This window comes from Acinonyx jubatus, chromosome A1 (assembly GCF_027475565.1).
Source record: "Acinonyx jubatus isolate Ajub_Pintada_27869175 chromosome A1, VMU_Ajub_asm_v1.0, whole genome shotgun sequence".
NCBI lineage: Eukaryota > Metazoa > Chordata > Mammalia > Carnivora > Felidae > Acinonyx > Acinonyx jubatus.
In genome coordinates, this window is record NC_069380.1 from 169,295,092 (window position 1) to 169,316,400 (window position 21,309).

The 21,309-nt window shown below is 39.4% G+C and overlaps 1 protein-coding gene, 1 long non-coding RNA gene and 1 other non-coding gene across 7 annotated transcripts in view; 1 reads left to right on the forward strand and 2 right to left on the reverse strand.

Annotated features, from left to right (window-relative positions):
• Positions 1-6,334, reverse strand: part of LOC106973158 (uncharacterized) — a 196,546-nt gene extending 190,212 nt beyond the window's left edge. The window contains exons 1-2 of the long non-coding RNA XR_008300091.1: positions 6,105-6,334; positions 5,579-5,691 (exon numbers count right to left, since the gene is read on the reverse strand). This is a non-coding gene — a long non-coding RNA (uncharacterized LOC106973158). The remainder of the gene's footprint in view (positions 1-5,578; positions 5,692-6,104) is intronic.
• An 885-nt stretch (positions 6,335-7,219) lies between these two features.
• Positions 7,220-7,353, forward strand: LOC113594897 (small nucleolar RNA SNORA13). The gene has a single exon (XR_003415384.1). It is a non-coding gene; the product is annotated as a small nucleolar RNA SNORA13 (small nucleolar RNA).
• A 2,340-nt stretch (positions 7,354-9,693) lies between these two features.
• EPB41L4A (erythrocyte membrane protein band 4.1 like 4A) overlaps positions 9,694-21,309 on the reverse strand; it is a 251,665-nt gene continuing 240,049 nt past the window's right edge. For 4 of the 5 annotated variants that reach the window (XM_027036083.2, XM_027036073.2, XM_027036063.2 and 1 more), the window contains 5 exons: positions 16,893-16,940; positions 16,231-16,299; positions 14,866-14,976; positions 13,540-13,621; positions 9,694-10,435 (listed from right to left, as the gene is read on the reverse strand). In XM_027036083.2, the coding sequence (XP_026891884.1) occupies positions 10,301-10,435; positions 13,540-13,621; positions 14,866-14,976; positions 16,231-16,299; positions 16,893-16,940 (445 nt within the window). In that variant the 3' untranslated portion in view covers positions 9,694-10,300. The remainder of the gene's footprint in view (positions 10,436-13,539; positions 13,622-14,865; positions 14,977-16,230; positions 16,300-16,892; positions 16,941-21,309) is intronic. The other variant, XM_027036090.2, reaches the window with a different exon arrangement.

A 21,309-nucleotide genomic window follows, 5' to 3' on the forward strand; every position in this document is an offset into this window, starting at 1 on the left:
GTAAAGGCAACCTACAGAATAAAAGAAAATGTGTGCAAATCTGATAAGGGGCTAATATCCAAACTATACAAGGAACTCCTACAACTCAATAGCAAAAAAACAATCCAATTTAAAAATGGGCAGAAGATTTGAACAGACATTTTCCAAAGACATACAGATGGTCAAAAGACATGAAAAAATGTTCAACATCACTAATAATCAAAGAAATGTAAATCAAAACCACAATGAGGTGCCACTTCACACCTGTTAAAATGGATATTATCAAAAAGACAAGAAATAACAAGTGTTTGTAAGGATGTGGAGAACAGGGACCCCTTGTGCACTGTTGGTGGGAATGTAATTGGTGCAGGCACTATGGAAAACAATACTGAGTTTCCTCAAAAAATTAAAAATAGAATTACCATATGACCCAGCAATTTCTCTTTGGGGTATTTATCCAAAGAAAACGAAATTATCATCTTGAATATTTACAATAGCCAAGACATGGAAAAAACCTAATTGCCCATCCATGAAGGAATAGATAAAGCAAATTTTATATCTAAAACAACATATGTGTTTGCTTTATCCATAGTGTGTGTGTGTGTGTGATCAGCCATTAAAAAAGTAGGAAATTCTGCTACTTGCAATAATATGGGTGGATAGACCTTAAGGATATTACACTAAGTAAAATAAGTCAGAGAACTACAAATTCTATATGCTCTCACTCACATGTGGAATATTCAAAAAGAATTGAATTTATAGATACAGAGAACAGATTGGTAGTTGCCAGAGGAAAGGCATGGATGGGGGTGAAGGGAGTAGGCAAATTGGGTGAAGATAGTCAAAAGGTACAAACTTCCAGTTCTAAGATAAAAAAGTCCTGAGGATGGGATGTACAGCATGGTGACAATAGTTAACAATACTGTACCGTACATGGAAAAGTTGCTAAGAGAGTAAATCATAAAAGTGAACAAGAAAAAATTGCAACTATGTGGTGATAGATGTTCACTAAACTTACTGTGGTGATCATTTTACAACATATACACATGTCAAATCACTATGTTGTATACCTGAAACTAATACAATGTCATATATCAATTATATCTCAATAAAATTAATTAAAAGTAAAATAAAAAGATAATCAGATAATATAATAAGGTATGATAAATCTATTTTTGGTCTTTGTCCCTGGTTCTTGGCACAGAGCTCCTAAAACCTTTGGATATTCTGAATGACAAAAGCATCTTTTATTATTCGGGACAAGCCCCTTCCAGTTATGTTTATATCATAAAGGTGACTCTTGATAGTCTCCCTTGGTAGCTTCAGGAGTGGAACTTCTTGCCAGAGGAATCAACCATGTGACTACAGAGATGGAATTTTCAGTTCTACCCATCTAACCCCCATCTTGGGAAAAGTGTGAGGGGTTAGAGATTTTGTTCAATCACCAACAGCCAGTTATTTAACCAATCATTCCTGTGTAGTGGAACCTCCATAAAAACTCCTACTAGACAGGGAGATTCTTGGTTGGTTAATACATCCAAGTGCTGGGAACGTGGCATACCCAGGGAAGGCATAGAAGCTCATGCTCCTCCTCACACTATACTTTGCCTTATGCATCTCTTCCATTTGGCTGTTTCTGAGTTGTAGCCTCTATAATACACTGGTAATAGTAAGCAAAGTGTTTTCCTGAGTATGTGAGTCCTTGTAGTGAATTACCAAACCTGAGGTGGGGGAAGGGTCATGTTAACCCCCAAATTTTTGGTTGGGCAAAAGTGTGAGTAGCCTGACCATCCCATTGCAGCTGGCAAATGAAATGAGGGCAGTCTTGCAGGAGTAAGTTCATAACCTGTAGGGTCTGATGCTAACTCAAGGGAATTAGTATCAGAGTTTAACTGAATTAGACACCCAGTTGGTGTCAAACAATCAAAGAATCGGTTGGTGTGAGGGAAAAAACTCAGAATAATGAACAACTTCCTGCTAACAAACTTGAAAAGAGACATTTTCCTAGGAAAGATGTTTGGAAGTCATTCCAAACATGACTGAAGAAGAAAAAACCTGAATGGTCCTATAACCATTAAAGAAATTCAATCAGTAGTTAAAATTTTTCCCATAAAGAAAATACTAGGTCCAGATAGTCTTAAAAGTCTGTGGCTTATGTTTAAGGCACCTGGGTGGCTCAGTCATTGAGCATCTGATTCCGGCACAGAATCAGATTTTTTTTTTATTTTTAAAATTAAAAAAAATTAATTCTGGGTGTATCTGGGTAGCTCAGTCAGTTGAACATCTGACTCTTAATTTTGGCTCAGGTCATGATGTCGAGGTTCATGAGATTAAGCCCCATATCTGCCTCTGCACTGACAGCGTGGAACCTGTTTGGGATTCACTCTCCTTCTCTCTGCCCCTCCCCTGCTAGAGTGCATGCTCTCTCTCTCTCTCTCTCTCTCTCTCTCTCTCTCTCTCTCTCTCTCTCCCCCCCAAATATAAATAAATAAACACTTTAAAAAGTTAATCCTGACATTATATTAAATTTTTTGGAGAAGAGGAAAATTTCTCCAAGTAAATTTATAAAGCCATTACAGGCATATTCCACAAAACATTTCCCTGATGGATGTTTTCCCAGTAAATTCCCTCCTGTATTTAATTCTCCAATGCCGTACAACGTATATATCTCTCAAACTAACATGTCAACTGATATTTATGTAGGAAATGCTTTATTTAGCACCCCAAAACTCAATACATTTTTACCACCACCACCAACAACAACAAAGGTATAGGAAATGCCTTGAGTTACATTACAAACGTTGGTAAGATGTCCACACCATGTCAGCAAATCAAAAGCATACTGAATATCAAAGAAGGGGATCACAAATGCTACTGGTGATAAAAGAAGCATTAAAATATCATCCTCATTGTGAATCATCCTCTGTCACATTCGCAGTGTCTTTCGTATTTCATATTGCCCTTTTCCCCATGGTTTTATAGAATAAGAACCAAAAATGTTGACAAAGCGTTAAAGAACTTAATGGAGAAGGAAGAAAAAAAAGCAGAAAAGTAGTAACAATGAAAGAGAGGCTGTTACTGCTGACAAAGCAACTATTTATTAACAACTATATTGTTTAGTGATTCAGGAAGCAAAGTTATGAATATTTACATCCTAATGCTATACTTTGCTATTTAATGGAGGTTTGCTTACCATGTTTTAGTTATATTTTAGGAAATTGATTTGGGTTAACAAGCCACCCAAATTTATTTAAATAAATTTATTTAAATAATTTATTTATTTATTTAAAAATTTATTTTAAATTTTACCATTTAAAATAAAAATAGGGGCACTAGGTGGCTCAGTCAGTTGAGCATGTGACTCGTGATTTCAGCTCAGGTCCTCATTTCAAGGTTTGTGAGTTCAAGCCCCATATCAGGCTCCATGCTGAGTGTGGAGCCTGCTTGGGATTCTCTCTCTCCCTCTTTCTCTAGCCCTCCCCCACTTGTGCACATGCTCATGTACTCTTTTTCTCTCTCAAAATAAACTTTAAAAAAAAAATAATGAGAAAGAGATAAAGCTTTTGCAGATGATGTGATTTTTTAGAAGAAAACTCAAAGAAATATGCAAATGACTTTAAATTATAAAAAGTATTCAAATTATTTAATATCTGTTGGATATTAATTTGGATCTATAGCACCCACCATAAACAAACATCAACCTCATAAGGTTAGAATGAAATGTGCATCGTTCATCTGCAAAACTGTACTTATGCTCCTGATGAAAAAATTGGGAGTGGGACAAGGAGGGGGATAAGAAAAACAGCTCACTTCTCACTCTCTGCCCCTTACAGGGAGTTTGTTTGGTTGGTTTGTTTTGCTGCCATAACAAATTAACACAAATTTAGCAGCTTAAAACAACACAAATTTATTATCACACCTCTGTCGACAGAAATCTGGCATGAGCCTCACTGGCTAAAATCAAGGAATCAGCAGGGTCGTGCTCTTTTCTGGAGACTCCAGGAAGGAACCTGTTTCCATGCTCATTCAGGTTGTTGACAGAAGTCAGTTTCCTGCAGTTGTAGAAATGAAGTCCCTGGTCCTTGCTGTCACCTGAGGGCCATTACCAGCTTCTAGAGCTGAAACTGTATTCTTTGACTTCAAAGATCTTCCTCCAGTTTCAAAGCTAGCAATGGAAGGTTGAGTCCCTCTCCTGCCTTCTCTTTGGCCACATCTCTAATTCCTCTGCCGCCTTCTTTGATTTTTATCTCATCTCATGGTCCCTAACATTAATCACGTATTCACAGGTTCAGGAGAGGAGGATGTGGAACATTTGGTGGACCATGATTCTGCCTACCCCACAAGGAAACCCAGCTTCTTCCATGTTTGCACTATCGCTACCTGTAGCTTGTACATCCTTATAATAATGCCTCAACCCCAGCAGGCAAGGGTGGTGGGAAAACTAGGTAGAAAACATCCTCTATATTTTTCTTGTGTCCTTGCTGCTGGCCTTGGCTTAATTATCGGATTTTCTTTATCAGGCTGTGTGAGGTTGAAGCAGACAGGAAGATGAAGAATTTAGAATTGATTTCCTGACAACACTAATCCAGTAATTGGAACAAATGCCTCCCCTCTTTCTACTCTTGAAACCATCCAGAGTTTGGGAAAGAGATATAAAGGGGACAATAGGAAAGAGGAAGGCAGGAGCAAAAATGTCAAGCCATTAAAAGACAAACATAAGCATATTTGTCCTTTCCTTAAGAACTCAACCCAAGAAGATTCCATACCTGGGGTGGTGATAAATGAGAGGAAGAGCTAAGCTCCTAAGAGTCATTTGTTGGGTGTTACGATGTATTACGCAGTGCTAGATGATTCCACAAGCCTTTCTTAATTCTTTAAGCTAACATGTAGTTCATGGGTATAGTTATTATCCTGTAAATGAGGAACCTTGGGGCTCAGAGAGGTGGTCATTTACTTGAGAGAACAAATGTCAGAGCTGGATGTAAACCTAGGTCCGGGGGCTGCTCCAGCTCAAGGGAAGTTCCTCTCTCCCTGACTTCCCCTAGCAAGAAGGCAAGCTTGAGATTTGTTATGAACACTACACTGTTCCCTTCAACGTCTTGAAATTATAGAGGTATCCTCCTTCCCCAACCTTTCCCTCCCCCAGATGTTAATGACTTCCCAATGAAGGTCTCAGTTATTTCCTTTCTTGTGATCATTACACATTACTCCTTCTGTATGTCCCCATTGTCTGAGTTGATGTTACCATTCAGTCTAGTACTTATGTAATGACCACTGGGCCGTGAGCTTGAATTTTCTTTTTCTTTTCTCCTTTTCTCTCCCTCTCTTTTTCAGAAGATTCAAAGAAACAAGGAAAGGTGCTGGCATGTGGTCTCTGGATAAGTCTCCGCTAGGACTTATAGGAGCAAGGAAACCCCCTTGCTATCACACAGCAGGTTTTACTGCAGTCTCTATCCCTTCAATGAGTATGGTTATCAAGCAAAAAGCCAATTAGCAACCTCTGCTTTACTTCTGTGGTAATAATTAATCAACTCTAGAATTTCAGACTAAAATCCCAACTCCTACCGCAAGTACAAAGCCTTATATGATTTGCTCCTACCTGTCTCTTCCGCTGCGTCTTATGCCACTCTGTACTCCTCAGGCACCTGCAGCCACACTGGCCAAGGCCTGCTTCACAGCACTGGAAATGTGACTAGTCTCAACTGAAATGCGCTGGAAGTATAAAATATACACCAGACTTTTAAGCAAAATATATCACTAATATATATCACTAATCACTAATGATTTTATATTGATTACATGTTGGGTTACAATGGAAACTAATTTAATTTGTTCCTTTTTATTTTTTTATTTTTTGTGGCAATTTGAACATTTAAAATGAATTCGTGGTCCGCACTGTATTTCTATGGGACAGTGCTGCTCTACCACATTACCTTCTTTTGTTTCCCTACTTGACACACTGTCTGGACCTACAGTGTCCATGTTATCTGTTTAGTACCTTTCTCGCCCAACCAGGACGTAAGGCAGGAATACTGTCCTCATTCACACCTGATTCCCAGGCATTTAGGACAGAGCCTGAAGCTTCCTAAGTACGCTACAAATAGTCTTTGAAGGAAACGCCTTACTCTTCCTCAGCTGGAGACTGAAGAACTCGAGGTCTCAAGTCCTCTGAGTTACACCCGTGGCTCAGAGCGGACCACATGCTCCCGACCCTGGGAAAGAGGGAGGTGGATGCACAACCAGACGGGAAAAAAGCCTTCCGGAAGGTAGCACCGGTCGCACGACGCACAAACGAGGCGGCAACCCCAAACCCCTTCGCCCTCTTTCCTCCTGGAGCCCCGCCCCACGGCCAATCATTGGGCACTTAGCCCTCGCGCCACATTGCGGCGTCTCGCGAGGGCGCAGCGGCCAGTGGTACAGCCCGTTCCCCCCGCGCTCCCCGGACAGTGGGTCCTTCCAGTCGTAGAAAAGCATTGTGGGAGGAGACCCCGGCCTTTTCTAATTTTGCGCTGCGGGGTAGGGGAGGTGTTTCGCGCTTTCCGGGATGGCGGGGTTGGGGGACGCGGGGTATCTCGGTTTCCGAAGGGCCCAGGCGCTGAGCAGGGACGCGCGGCCACCCTGAGGGCGATGGGATATGGTTCGCCGCTGTGCCGGGCCCGAGGATCCCGTGCCGTGAGTCCGTGGAGGGAAGCGGCCCGGCCTGGTCTCCGCCACGTTGTCCGTGGACCTCAGAAGACCCCAACGCGGCCCCCAGGCTGCGTTCCCACTCCAGGAAGTGGAAGATGGACTTGAGTGCATTTGAGTTTATTGGACGCGTACTGTGTGTCAGGGAATTTTTAATAGAAACAGATTTCTCGTGAAAGAGAAAGGCCTCACCCTGTAACTGCATGTATGCCTACCGTATCCCATTTGAGATCAAGTCTACATAGGAGTAAAGTGCCGTTTAAGGTTTAGATCTCGATATTTGTTTCAAGATAGAGAACTTGGCGAGTGAGCGGCAGCAGCTTCGCAGGTGAGTTTGCATTTAGTGCAAGGAGGAACCAGTTGCATCCCAGCTTTTGAAGGTTTTAACCACTTAAAACACTTTCTACTGCAGTTCTTGTTAACCTAGTCGGGTTTGAATGGCACAAGAAAATCTACAGCTGGTATTAATCACCTTTGAGCTCATCCACAGAACAGTACATTATGGGGTCAGCAACTTTGTGCCATAGATAGAGCAGTCCTTGGGTAGGTTTCTTGTAGCCTTTGTGTTGCCCGTTCACTTTTGGAAACTAGTGAATGTGGTGTCAAAAAAGGCGTAAACTAAACACTTTGCAGCCTTTTCCTGCCCTTGAATTTGGTATCTTTGGCGTAGGAGCTGCACAAGTAACAGTTTATGCTTTTACATTAGTTGACACGTGTGATCTTGAGTCTTAAGCGTATAGCTTCTCTTAAGCAGTTTTTAACTACATTTTGTTCAGGTGAAAGACGGATGCTTGAAGCATATCCTGCTGCTAGCTGAATTCTGTCTTGGAGCACCAAGGGTGATCTAAGGTAGGATGCTGGTGTTGTAGTGCTGTCTTAAAACAGTTATTTGTAATGCAAACTTCTAGGTTGGGGTGCTTTAATGGGTATTAGTACCGCAACGTGTAGTTAAGGTGAAGTTAACGGCAAATAGGAAAGCCTGTTCCCAGCTTAGTTTCGGAATTTTAAAATACGTGTTTCTTTGTGTAGTAACTAAATTTCCAACACTTGCCAAGTCTCAGGTTTTATGTGGACGTTTAAAGCTGAGTCCAAAATGCAATTCAGAAGGATATACTGAGTTTTATTATGAAGCTTTTAATGTTTGATGCACGTGAATATATGTCAAATTCAGTGCTTTATTTTGTCTTTTAGGATGTCCTTGATGAATTCAAAACCATCACAGGAAATCTTGACAAGAGTTGCTTGGATCATTTAAAATTCCCAGGAGTCTGAGGGTGTACTAAAACAACTGTTTTGGAACTGTCCATAAATCTACCTTTAAAATAGTGGGGCTATGAATAAATACTTCTTGTGCTTCTTGGAGGTTTGTGTATTAAGTAATTAACTGCCAGCAAATAGCATTCTTTTGAAAGATCAAAGGGAAAGGGAGGGTTTCTATCCTCCCCGCCCCTGAAACTTGAGAATGGTTTAATCTCAGCTAAGATTGATATTCAGAGCTACCAGTTATGGAGAACTAAGTGCTTGCTTTCAGTGCCTTGGCCTGGTGAACTAGAGTAGTTGGTTTTTAGGTCACAGGTGTGTTTTACGTTGTCACTGCATTTTATTTTTTTACCCTCCACCTCAACTTTGTAGGAAAGAACAAATAGTCTTTGGGCATTGAAACATTTATTGAGTTTTTCAGTAACGTACTAGGAGGTGGGAACACAAGGGTGAGCAAAACACAGTCCCTCCCTTTGGAAGCTTAGAGTTGAATGGCAGAAATATCATCACAGATATGAAACTGCCTTTGTGAGACAAGTCTCATTCATGAGTTGACCAAGGAAACCTGAGAAAGCGGTTGAGATTAAGGGCAGTTATTTTTGCAAGGCAAAGTTGGGAATGGCATATGCAGAGGCCTTGGCCTAGGAAAGATACAGGTTTGTGACAGTTGTAGTTACTTTCCGTCTTAAGCGTCCTGATTTAGATAAGAGTTGAGTGCTTAATGAGGCTTGAAGGTGGCTATTAAGGGAGCCCATGGGTGTTACAGAATGAGCCTGAGCAGGTAAAACAACAGACCACATAGGGCTCTGTTTAAAGCAAGGGGAAATTTTATAGTTGTCATGTGTAAAAAAGGAGATGCAGGTGGGCCAGTTGTTGAAGCAAGAGAGGACCACCTTGGACCAGGGTGGTAGTAAAATTTGGAGATCATTAAGCTATAGAGAGCAGAGCTAACAGGACTTGGTAATAGGGGAGGTGTCTAATGATTGCTATGTGTGTAGTTTTGCACATTCACATGGTAGTGGTCCTGAATCCAGGGAGCAGCATTTTAAACTGTTGAACTGGGATTGCCTTTGAAAAATCTAAGTGGCCTGGCAGAAAGACTAAGCTATGGAAATAAACCTTAAGGCTATGGGCATAAATGAGATCCACCTGGGGTAGAGGAAGAGGCCTAAGCTCTGGGAAACTAATTGATGAGGTAGAATAGCATCTTACTGAAGAGCAGTAAAAGATGGTCAGAACAGTGCAAACAATGAAATACTGCACTAAAAATATGGCAGGGCAGCCTAAAGTTACCTTTGGGATTTGGTGACAGGTGATTTTAGCGTAAGGTGTGTAGTGGAGGAGGATCTTAACAGTTTACAGTCGGGATTAGAAGAATTGACACCAGCTGCAGATAATCCTTTTGAGAAACTTGGAATGGGAGAGGAAAATAGTAGCTGGAGAGGGATTTGTGGTTGGAAAAGTTGGTTGGCTTTTATTTTCCTTTTTTTAGATGGGAGAGTTAATAGTTTAAAACCAAATGGCAAGGATCTAGCTGACAGGAAGTGGACAGGGACAGGAAGGCTGAAGGAGAGTGAGTTCCAAAACACAGGTGCAGGGACAGGAGGAAAGGAAGGATTAGTGTTGATGACAGCTGGAAAGTGTGTGGGTAGGGAGATAATGTCCTGCAGGAGTATCTGTTTTCTCTGGAAAGTGGAGTGGCAAAGTCATCCTCAGATGAACTCATCTTTGGGGGTGGGAGTTAGAGAGCCAGGCAGGATGGAGAGACCATTTGAGGTTGGGTTTCATGAATTTATAAACGGAGGTCAACTGAAATCTACACATAGCATTTTCTTTTTTTTTGAAAACACAAGGACACTAGAAATTCAAAGCAACACTTAAAAAGCTTTTTACATTTGTAAATAACCAGTGGGACTTAATGCCACAAAATACAGTATTACAAAGAACATTTATATGAATAAAAACTTCAGTCTGAAAGTGAGATCTCAGTCTTCATACATCTGTGCACAGGCTGAGATCCACCTAGAGTTGGGAAGAACCTTTTTGTCCACTTCGTGTACCTAGCTAGGCAGCTGCACACTAGGATTCCAGACCTTTGATCAGAACCACCTGATCTTGGTTGTGGACACAAGATAACTGGAGTTTCCAGGAAGGAAAATAGGGCATCAAGGCATGAGTTTTCTCAACCCTTCTTTGAGTTGCCAAATAAAAAGGCCCTTCAGCACAAATACACTGTTAAACATTTAGAAGATGCAACAGACTCCCATTTTTTTTCTGAAGAAACACTTTTTGCAGGTCCAAGATATTTGAATAATTCACAGTTTGAAAGTAAAGGTGGCACACACACACACCCTTCCCACCCCTATTCTCCGGCCCTTCACTGGATCAAGTCCATCTTGAGGCGTGAAGCTTGGACAGTTTTCACTGTTTTTGCTATGTGTTTTCCAGTCAGATTGCTTGTAGATGTCTGAGATTTTTCTTCAATCAGGCTATCTTTAGATCCATTTCTTCTCTAGAAGAAAATATATTCAAAAGATAAAGTAAGATTCAGAGAAGAAAATGGCCAAATCGACTTTATTAATACATCAGAAATTAAGGTTCATAGTATCAAAAGCTGTTCAACAAATACCTTGTTATGACATGAAGATTGTAAAGTTAAGTCTGATTGTAACATGCATAATACACTAAATGCATGAAAATTAGTCCTAAATCACTTCAGCTAAATATTTCTAGTCATTCCTAAACCAGACTCTCTGGTTGAATCAAGATAATTTTAGAGTGTGAGACCTCTGAAATGGAAGATGTCTGGATAATCTGAGGTAGGGGAAGGACAGTGTATGTGAAGAATGGAAAGCTAATACAGCAAGAGAAAAGTTGCTGGGAGGTCACCTAAAACAAGCACTACCTTGTAAGTCACTTTACAGTAAAACCGGTCTCTGCCTGCATATCTTAAGAAAATAAAGTGAGAGTCCATGATTCATCCCACCTTTACCAGCCTTCTGCATGAAAAAAGGAAGTGAGGTGTAGACAGGCCATACCACTACCAGAACTCTGGCACCATGACAGAACTTGGGAAATGCAACTTCCCTGCTTCCCAGTGTCATTCAAGTCCTTTCTCCATGTGGCAACCACATCAGTGGTTTCCTTTTGGCACTTAGAATAAAGCCCTGCGAAATCTGTCCCCACCCTCCTCCATGCTCTGAGCACACTGGTCTTAGCTCAAACGCCCCCGGGACCTTGACAGACTTCTCTCTTGCTCTTCCATCTGCACCTGGGTGGCTCCTACTCTGCAAGTTTCCAGCTTTATACATCAGTTCCTGAGATCACTGGTCACCCTATTTCTGTCATCGGTTTCTGAGTTAACTTTCTTGGACCACCCTATTTCTGTAAAGTCACCTGTTGATTTTCTTTTATTTTTTTTTAAATATATGAAATTTATTGTCAAATTGACCTGTTGATTTTCTAACTGAGCCCTTGGTTTCTTCATAATGCTTCCCTAATGATTTTGTTAACTTTTATGTGTTCTATGTCTAGGCCAGGAGTCTGAACATTTTTCTCAGAAGGGCCTAATTATAGACTACATCTGGTTGCTGTTGCATGTTGTGCCCCCCCCCCACCCCTTAACCCTTAAAAAATGTAAAAGCAATTTATTAGCTCCTAGGCCATACAGAAACAGGTAGGCTGGATTTAGCCCATAGGCTGTAGTTTACTGACTACCCAGCCAGTGCCTGTCTAATGTGCTTATTAGGTATTTGTTGAATTCAAAGAGATGTCACAGAGACCAGCTTTGAATCAGTGCCACACTGATCCGTAGATGCATGTGAGCTGTTGTATGCAGAAAAGTGAGAACTATTTCAATGTGCAGAAGTTTCCTGCGATTCCTTAGTGATGGTGATCAGGGAGTCTAGGGTAGTTAGAAGAGCGAAAGTACAATAAAATTCTTTGTGCTGAATCCAACTTTAAATTTTAAGACAGAAAGTTCTGAAAAATAACTGCCTGTTTATCCTCACAATAACCCTGACAGGTTATTTATGTTGCATAGAAATTGAAGTTTACAAGTTACACGGTTTGCTCAAAGTCACACAAGTGGTATGCAGAGACAAGGAGACACAAATGCAGGTCAATCTGAATGCAAAGCCTAAACTCCTAATCTTGAATATAAATTTTTAAAATACTATTGACTTGAAACAATTGTTTGCACAACCTATTGGCTCTTCCAGATCTACCTAATCAAAAATGAGGAAGATGTTATTGGATGTAGTAACTAATCATCCAGTCCTCCATTCAGGACTGAGGCATTCACTCCCCCAGCTGCTGGGAGTGTTGGCTGATATACGGCTAAAAAACTAAGCCCTCCCCCAGGAACTGCCCTCAGCTGAAGACAGCCCCCTCCTTAGGGCACCCTTCAACAAGTGACTTGTTACATGGTGAGTGTCTGTGTAAAGGCCAAGTGGGAGAGATCCAATAGGCCCTCTCAGCTCTAGAGCTCCCTGTGGAATCAGCTGATGCTTTATTCGGAGAATACTACACCATTCAACATTGGGCTTTCTCTCTCATCCCAATAAGTGTTGATCCTTATGCTTTCCAATAAAGTTCCTCCATGTAAACCTCCATCTCAGAATCTCTTCCCAGGAAATCTAACATAAATTAGTACAGGCATTTCTGACCCTGCTTAAGTCAATGACAAAAATGAATCTGGAGAAACAAAGGGCAGTGTATAAACTGTACCACTGGAGTCAGTTTTCTTAGATTGTCCATAAACTCCCTGGATTTACATATAAAACTGTGCTTACATGCCTTTTTATGGGAGACAGTAGTTAGAATTGCGTTCCAAAGGGATGGAGGATCTAACGAACACCACATCACTACAAACAACGGGTGGACAATGACCCATTATAAACATCAACTTTGTTCTTAGAGTGATGGTTTAAGTAGACCTAAATCCACCCAATGATCTCACGCAGCCTTTTTATCTCTGATTTACCATAAGAGATGGTGTCAAACACCTTGCTGCAATATGTTTGTTAGAGTGCTCCCCTGATAGATCTAATCCAGCTGAGTAAATTGATTTTATTAAGGCAGACAGATAACTTTACTCTGTCCTTGAATTCCCTTTTAACCACATTATTTAAAACATTTCCAGAACAAAAGTAATTTTCTTTGATGGAGAAGACAAATGAAATAGGACTTGAGTAATTGTCTGCCATCAATAATAGAACATGTGCCTGCTCTAAGTCTACCACTTTCTCGCTTCTCTGGCTCAAAAAATATCAAAGAATTTTTTTTTTTTTTAATTAGTGAAGCTATTGTTTCTTTGCTCTGGTTTCAAATAATCTTACCATTTATTTTCATTATCCTTGGCTTTGCTCCAAGGATCAGACTGTTTGAGACCTTGCACTAGCTCTAGCTCTCACTTCTAACTTAACTCTTCCCATGTTGTGCCTTGTCTTGATCATGTAACCCTCCTTCCACGTTTTGTATAATTTCTTTTTAAATTATAGTATCTCAGAATGAGGTTAGAGATTCATTGCCCTATTTCCCCAAAAGAACTTTCAGAAAAGTGCTTCTCAAAAATTTTCATCAATACCAATACCTTAAAACTTTATTATTACCAACCTGATGAACCGTGGAGCCACCAGAACCCTGAGCATCTGAAGAACGTGTCACAGGAAGTGGAGGTACAAGATCTGTTTTTGAACTGCAGAGGATTTGTTTTAGAATTAACAATTGAGATAGTACCTAGAATCACAACTTGAGGTGGAAGAGAACTACAGAATAGAAAACATGTTTGATGTACCTTTATACTCCTTAAGAGTACCTACCACAATACTTTACACGGAGAGATGTTTAATAAATGTTTTTGCATTAAGTTGGGCAGGCTTTGCATTAAGTTGAGCAAGGTTTTGACTTGCTCAAAATCATAGAAGAACCAAGAGTAAAACATAAGTGTGGTTCCCATGTGCTCTAGTTACTGTGACATGTATAAATGGCCTTTCAATTTGTTTCCAAAGAAGCATTTGTGGCCATTTATTCTTTTTCTATAAACCTATGTAGCTATAAATAGCCATGCTCTACATTTTACAAACAAAAAATAAACAAAACCTGGCCTATAACTCTCTCGGCTGGGCTAGCTTATGTCCCAACTTATTAATGTTTATCAAAATTTTGAGCCTTAATTCAGAGTTAAATGATTAACATTCCTACCCAGCAATACATGATACATAATTATTTCATTAACATATTCATTTAAAATATAGCACCTCTTGCGACTGTATTGTGAAATACAGTCAGTTTCCTCAAAAGAAAAACTGAATAACACAAATAACTACAACATACGATATTTGCTATAGTAAAAGAAAATGTCCCAACTTATTAATGTTTATCAAAATTTTGAGCCTTAATTCAGTTAAATGATTAACATTCCTACCCAGCAAGTACATGATACATAATTATTTCATTAACATATTCATTTAAAATATAGCACCTCTTGCGACTATATTGTGAAATACAGTCAGTTTCCTCAAAAGAAAAACTGAATAACACAAATAACTACAACATACGATATTTGCTATAGTAAAAGAAAATGTCATCAGATCAAAAAGAAACATACACCGTTTCTCAAATAAGGATGCATTATTCACAATAGAATAGTTAATGCCTTTTTTTTTCTTCTAAAAGTTTCAGTGCATAGCTTGGAGGTACCATGATTCAGGCTAAGTATGGTCTAGATCTGTGCTGTCCAATATGGTAGCCACTAGCCATACAGGGCTACTTAAATTTAATTAAGAATATTAAATTTTCAGTTTCTCGGTCACACTAGCCATCTTTCAGATACTTAACAGTTATAGATACAGAACATTTCCATCTTTGCAGAAAGTCCTACTGTGCTGTTCCAGAACTGGAGTCCTGCAAGTGATAATGTACTCAAGCTTGCCCACTTACTTCACCTCCGAGAGAACAGATCGCTCTCCATCTGAACACTGAGACCTGCGATACTGGCGGTAACTTCGCGGTGAATGGGAATGCCTGATGCGGATTGGGTCACCTTGAGTCCTGAATAAGCAACCAAAAACATGAAAATAAACCAGAAGTCAGAAGAGGATAATTTGGAATTTTTCCTTAATATGGAAACCACAAAGGAATGACTTCAAGAATTTAAAAAGAACATGATCCCTCTGAGCTTAGAAAGCCTAAGTGGCTTCACTTTCAGGAACTAACAGAAAACTGCCCTCTTGACCATTTACATGACCATTTCATTTACATGAAAATGAAGCTGTATTATTTGTATGCACATGAGTGTGTAGTTTTTTAATGAAAAATTCTAATGAAACTATTCCCTACAGTTGAATTTTTTCCAGTAGTGTGAAAGAAAAAAAATCTGTAACGCAGACAAATGGCATTCCTATGAGGAAAGGTTGGTCCTTATCCTAGCTAATTAGCCTGTCATTAAGAATTCAATCTTTGGCCAAAGATGAGGGGGTGGTAGGAAGGGGAGTTGGGGAGAGTGTGTACAAACCTGCAGTTTGACCAGAGTGGGAAGAAAGCATGGGTTACAGACGGAAATAAAGCAAGGAAATAACCCCCCACCCCCACACACCCTTTCTCTTTACCAATTACAGCAGGGCAGAAAACAGAGTAAATAGATCATCTTCTGCTGCATCCTACACTGAATGGTGATTAGGGAATTCTGTTACGCTTCCATGGAGCACATTCAATGTGCTAGTTCCATGGGCTAATGTGGCAGGATTCAGGGCCAATACAACTATCTTGTAGTGAATAAAAAGAAACATTATTACCAATCAATGAATCCCTTAAAAAAAGAACTTAGGTTTTAGAACACATTAATTATCAAAAGCTCCCGTGTACCCACTTCATACAAACTGGCAGTTAATATATGATTGTGATTGTAGTGCAAAATAACAATTAGCTTTAATACACCCTTTTCTACCTCTTTCTCTACAGTTTGTTTTTTTTTTTAATGTTTATTTTTGAGAGGGAGAGACACAGAATGCAAGCAAGCCAGGGGGCAGAGAGAGAGAGGGAGACACACAATCTGAAGCAGGCTCCAGGCTCTGAGCTGTCAGCACAGAGCCTGACCGAACTCACAAACCGTGAGATCATGACCTGAGCCGAAGTCAGATGCTTAATGGACTGAGCCACTCAGGCACCCCCTTTCCTACAGTTTTAATTTTAGTTAAAATGTAAAGACAAAGCCCTTCATAGAATACCACCGGAAACTAAGAATGGACTATTCACTTATAAGTACTAATAAAACTTTTGTGACAAGATTTTCAAAGACATACTCACTCTATTTTAGTGTATGGAATCTCTTTTAATTGTTCTTCAGACAAACCAGAAGGATCCACAAGTTCCTTTCTAGAAGGGAATGAGCAAGAAAATTAAATTTATGAAGCTGATAGAAATACAACTGGCAGGTGAGTTTTTCCTTCCTAACCTTATCCCCAAACACAGTATTAGTAAAACTAAGAGAAATATAAGCCAGGAGCAAAGATTAAAAACCTAGTATGTATTCAAGGAAAAATAGGGGGAAAAACCTTTTCTGTGGCTCTTCTACCTTTTTTCCAGTTTTTCTATAACTGGAATGTAGACGACTCTTCCATCCATCATTTCTTTACAAAAGATCTGCTTCTCTCCCCTGTAGTATCTTTTTTCCTTCTGAATCTGTTTTCCCTGGTATTTATTTGTAAAACATTGTCCTGAGGCCATTTACAGGTGGGGCTAACTGGCCTTAAGAGAGAAGATGTCAGGGCTACCTGTAGAGGGGCTGCTGGCACGGGAAGGCACCACCACTGTGAGTCCCATGTTCCACATAATGATGGCAATGAAGAAAGACTATGTGACAGGCTTCAGCCAGAGGCTGCCTCTCGGTGTCAGTGGTCTCCCTCGTAAACACCTTAACACTACATGGGTTTTGAAACAAGAAGAGGAAGAAAAAAATCAGTACTTACTGAATATGCTTCCATAACTCTTCTTTTGCTTGGATATCAGGGCTCCTCCTATAAATAGAAAAAACACCACTCATCTCTGCAAACATGCTTCATCGAAAAATCTAACAGCTAACTTTAGCCGAGCTACATTAATAGTTTTCAGACTGTGAAGTTCTTATTTGCCAGCTGGGACCAGACAACGAAAGACTGGGCAGGGAGAGCCAATGTGGGATAGCATAAAGATACAAGATAATTTATCTGCTAGTACTACTGAAAAAAATCACATAAAACCCAGCCACAGCCAAGGCTTTATCTGATGAAAGAGCCTAGAACTTGAAGAGCAAATCCACACACCCTCCACTGGTGATTTTACAGTGAAGATGATTCAGGGCTTCTGTTTCTGGTCCTTCTGGCTATTTCTAAGTAAAGGCAAAGAACTCATCCTGATTCTATTAATAGGAAAGATTCCCAACATGATCTGTGATTACCTAGTGGAAGCAGCAACCACAGGGAAAAGGGAATGGTGGGACAGCCCAGGCTGGCACACTGTGCCAGTGACCTACCTACCTTTCATACTACATTTCATGTTGTGTTTCTGGGCCAGAGCATGGGCCCAGAAATGCTGTGATCTATGTGTGGCTTATACTGTCACCTCTGTATGTCCTTCTCCATCCGAATCTACATACCCCACAAATCTCCAAAAATCCCCGAGTAGAAATTATACCACTACTTTTAATTTCCTAGAATGAGAAATTTCAAGTCTTTATCCATGTGTTCACCCTCCCCACAATAGCAATGAATACTAGAAATCTATTATCACTGCAAGTGTTGCCACAGAATGATTTTTTTTCCTAGTGAGAAAATGATAAGCGTTCGTTAGTCCTTTCAATAGAACCAAGGCCTAATAAAGGCCCAAAGAAAGGACGCAAAACCTAACAATTAAAAGGCCTGGTGCTACGCAAAGCCACAGCAATACTCTGTCCTGTGGAATTTTACGTTCATAATCTGTATCAGCATTTTTGGGCTCAATATCACTTTCAACATATGATATTATCATTGTTTTCATTTTTCTCAGTAATAAGGCACCACTGAGGCATTCTGGTAGGACTTTCTGAGACCACAGAATACAATAAGCTACTTTCTAGCAATTAAATTGACTAAGTGGCTTTTTCCTTTATGGAAAAAAATCTGTAAAGGCCTTTTAACCAATTCAAAAGGAGTCAAAACATGGAAGATAAGGGGAGGGGATGAAGCCTTGGTCTCAAATGTAAAAATGTGATATTGTTAAATGTTGATTTTGTTATATAATAAAATTATATGCTTAAAAAAATTTTTTTAAGTTTATTTTGAGAGACAGAGCATGAGAGACAGAGAGAGGGGAGGGGCAGGGAGAGAGGAAGGAGATAATCCGAAGCAGGCTCTACACTGTCAGCACAGAGCCTGATGCAGGGCTCGATCCCATGAACCATGAGATTGTGACCTGAGCCAAAATCAAGAGTCACTGAGCCACCCAGATGCCCCTATACACTTTTTTTTTTACGTCTTAAGAAATGCTTCTTTGGAAGGATTTTCTGTAAGGAATCTGCCTTTCCTATGTTTGGCTGGTGTGATTCACTAGACAATATTTTAAATGATACTTCCGGAGAAGGTGCTAATACTAAAAAGCACTAAGCTATTTATACTATTCCCAGAGGAAAGATGGTTCTGCTTTACCTATACATCAGCATCTAATTGTCAGAGAGGGTCACCCAATAGTTTTAAGTATTACAGAATATCTAGGTTAGGAAGCCATTCTATTGAAAATCATTCTTATCTCTGAAGGTGCAATAGTAAGGCTATCTTTGAGTTGAAGAGGGTTTCTCAACCTCAACACTATTGACATTCTGGGTCAAATAATTCTTTGCTGTAGAGGGCTGTCCTATGCGTTGTAGGATGATTAGTAGCCCTATGGTCTCTGCCCATGATGTCAGTAATACCTCCCCACTGTGACAAGCAAAAATGTCTCCAGGCATTGCCAAATGTCCCATGGGGTGCAAAACTGCCCAAAACTGGAAATAACTGGTCAAAGGTTTGACCTGAAAGTAAAGTAGTTATGGTTGGGTGGAGGAACTGTGAGGCCAGGTCACTGTAGAGATCCATTATGTGATTACTGACACAGTGTCGGAGAGAATAATAGCAAAGCAGGAACTAAATCTTCAAATAATGAGGTAAGGGACGCATACACAAGGAGTGGTATAATTTGATAGCCTGAGATTCAAAACCGAGTGCTTTGAGGAAAGAGGAAGGGAGAATAAGAAAAAGCAATGAGGGGCAAGTAGGATGTGCCTGTCCCCCATGACCACCATATCAGGCTAGTGAGAGAGAGATGATGAATATAAGCAACATACAAAACACTTGATAACTGGATATTTCTGAGTGCTGGAATTGCAGGTAATGTTATTATTCATACTTACCTATCTTTTCTGATTTATTTTTAGTCAAGAGAATTTTTTTTAAGTTTATTTATTTTTGAGAGAGAGAGAGCACAAGCAGGAGAGGGGCAGAGAGAGAGGGAGACGGAATCCCAAGCTGGCTCCACACTGTCATGGTCAAGAGAATTTCTAACTTTAGGTATCAAAAAAGAAAAACATAAAAATATTTCCATGGTTTAAAAAATTACTATTGTTGCAATTCCACAGGCAATACCTTTCATTCCCATCTTGTAAGAATTAGCAGAAATGTTACCTTAACCCAAATGGGAACATTAGTCCTTGGAGCCATAAATACTGGTCCTAAAAGATTCAGGAATTTAGTCTAGATGTTTAAGTTCTATAGCATCTATAATAAGCATCTACGATTGTCATGTTTAAGTTACTGAGTTCTGAAATGCCCAGCAGTTTCAAGCAGCTTTATGTCAGGGAGAAGTTCCAAAGCTAAAAACAAAAAAAACAAAAACAAAAACAAAAAAAACAATTTCCTCCAATTGCTAGACCACCTGTGATTTAACAAATGTAAATACAGGCAACATGCTAATGAGGAATGTATTATTCTTATGCTTACATCTGCACACATTTAATCAATAATTTAGGATGATTTCATGATCTGCAGCTCAACATCATTTTGTGAATTTAGAAAGCTGTGGGATTTTGACAGCCATTTTTCTTAATTAAAGGACTCTTAATTATGCAGATGTTTTATTTGAACTCTCCAAATAAGTTCCTAAGGAAATAGAGCATATATATATAATATACATGAAGTTCAATATTAGTCCCATATTTTTCAAAAAACAAAACATCCCTCATCTACACCTGATACCAACAGCCCAATATAAATATTCATTTTTCAGAGAAATTAGCTTTGATGAGACATCATTTAGAATCATCATCTCCTTTCTTCCAAAACTCTAAGAACAACACTTGTTAAATCTACAGTGTTTAAACCCCATCACTGCATATAGTCTTTTACATCTCCCTAACGTTACGATTATATTAACTAGAAAACACTATATGTTATACTATGGGATACAATACACTATATTTTTATGTACTATAATAAACTAAAAAAATAAATGAGGTAGCATTTGACTTCATGCTTTTGTGACCTTACCACTGAATGCTGTTCTAAAAGGAAATTTAGACTTGAAAATGTTACTAAGAAAACTGTAAGTTTATAAAACATCTTTATTTTAAAAATTCAAAGCCCTTAACAAATATCTCATTAATTCCTCATCATATTCCTGAGTGGTCAGAATAGACACGATTAAGAGAAAGCTTAATCTTCCACTCCTTCCCTCCCTCTGTCAGAATTAAAGAAGGATTAGGAAGCCACAGGGCTCAGCAACCTGGCTACTGAAGATCATTCAAGGAGTTACTTCCAGAACCTACATGCTAAATCTCTGAGGAATCAGACTTCTGTTTTGTCTTTAATGGGAACATCACTTCACCCTGACAATCCCATCTTCACATCAATTATTTTTGAATAAAAATAGTGAGACCTTACCACCACCAGAGGGAGCATGAGCCTTCTCACACACACAGGTTGAACCTATGAGAACTATTGTTTCAGCTTCATTGCCTCTTCCGAATATACCAATGAGTAAAGTTTTACTAATATAGAAAAGCATTTTCACCAAAAGTTTCTAATGATAAGTAAACAAGAATGTCATGGCAATGCAGCTTCAAAATGTACTAGAAAGAACTGTACTTCTCAACATTTTCCTAGATGCGATCCAATGACATTTTAGCTTAATGTGTTTTAGGAGAGAGGGGGTTTGTATTTTATACTATTGTATGTCTCTGGCATTTATAATACATAAAATTTTCTAGCTTTTTATTGTAAATTTGAAAAATAAAATGAATGAATCATGTGAATGATGTATCATAGCATTCTAAACCCTCAGTGAATATATGTCCATATAGCAATTTATTGACACGGTAGTAGGAATTAAGAATATGGGAGT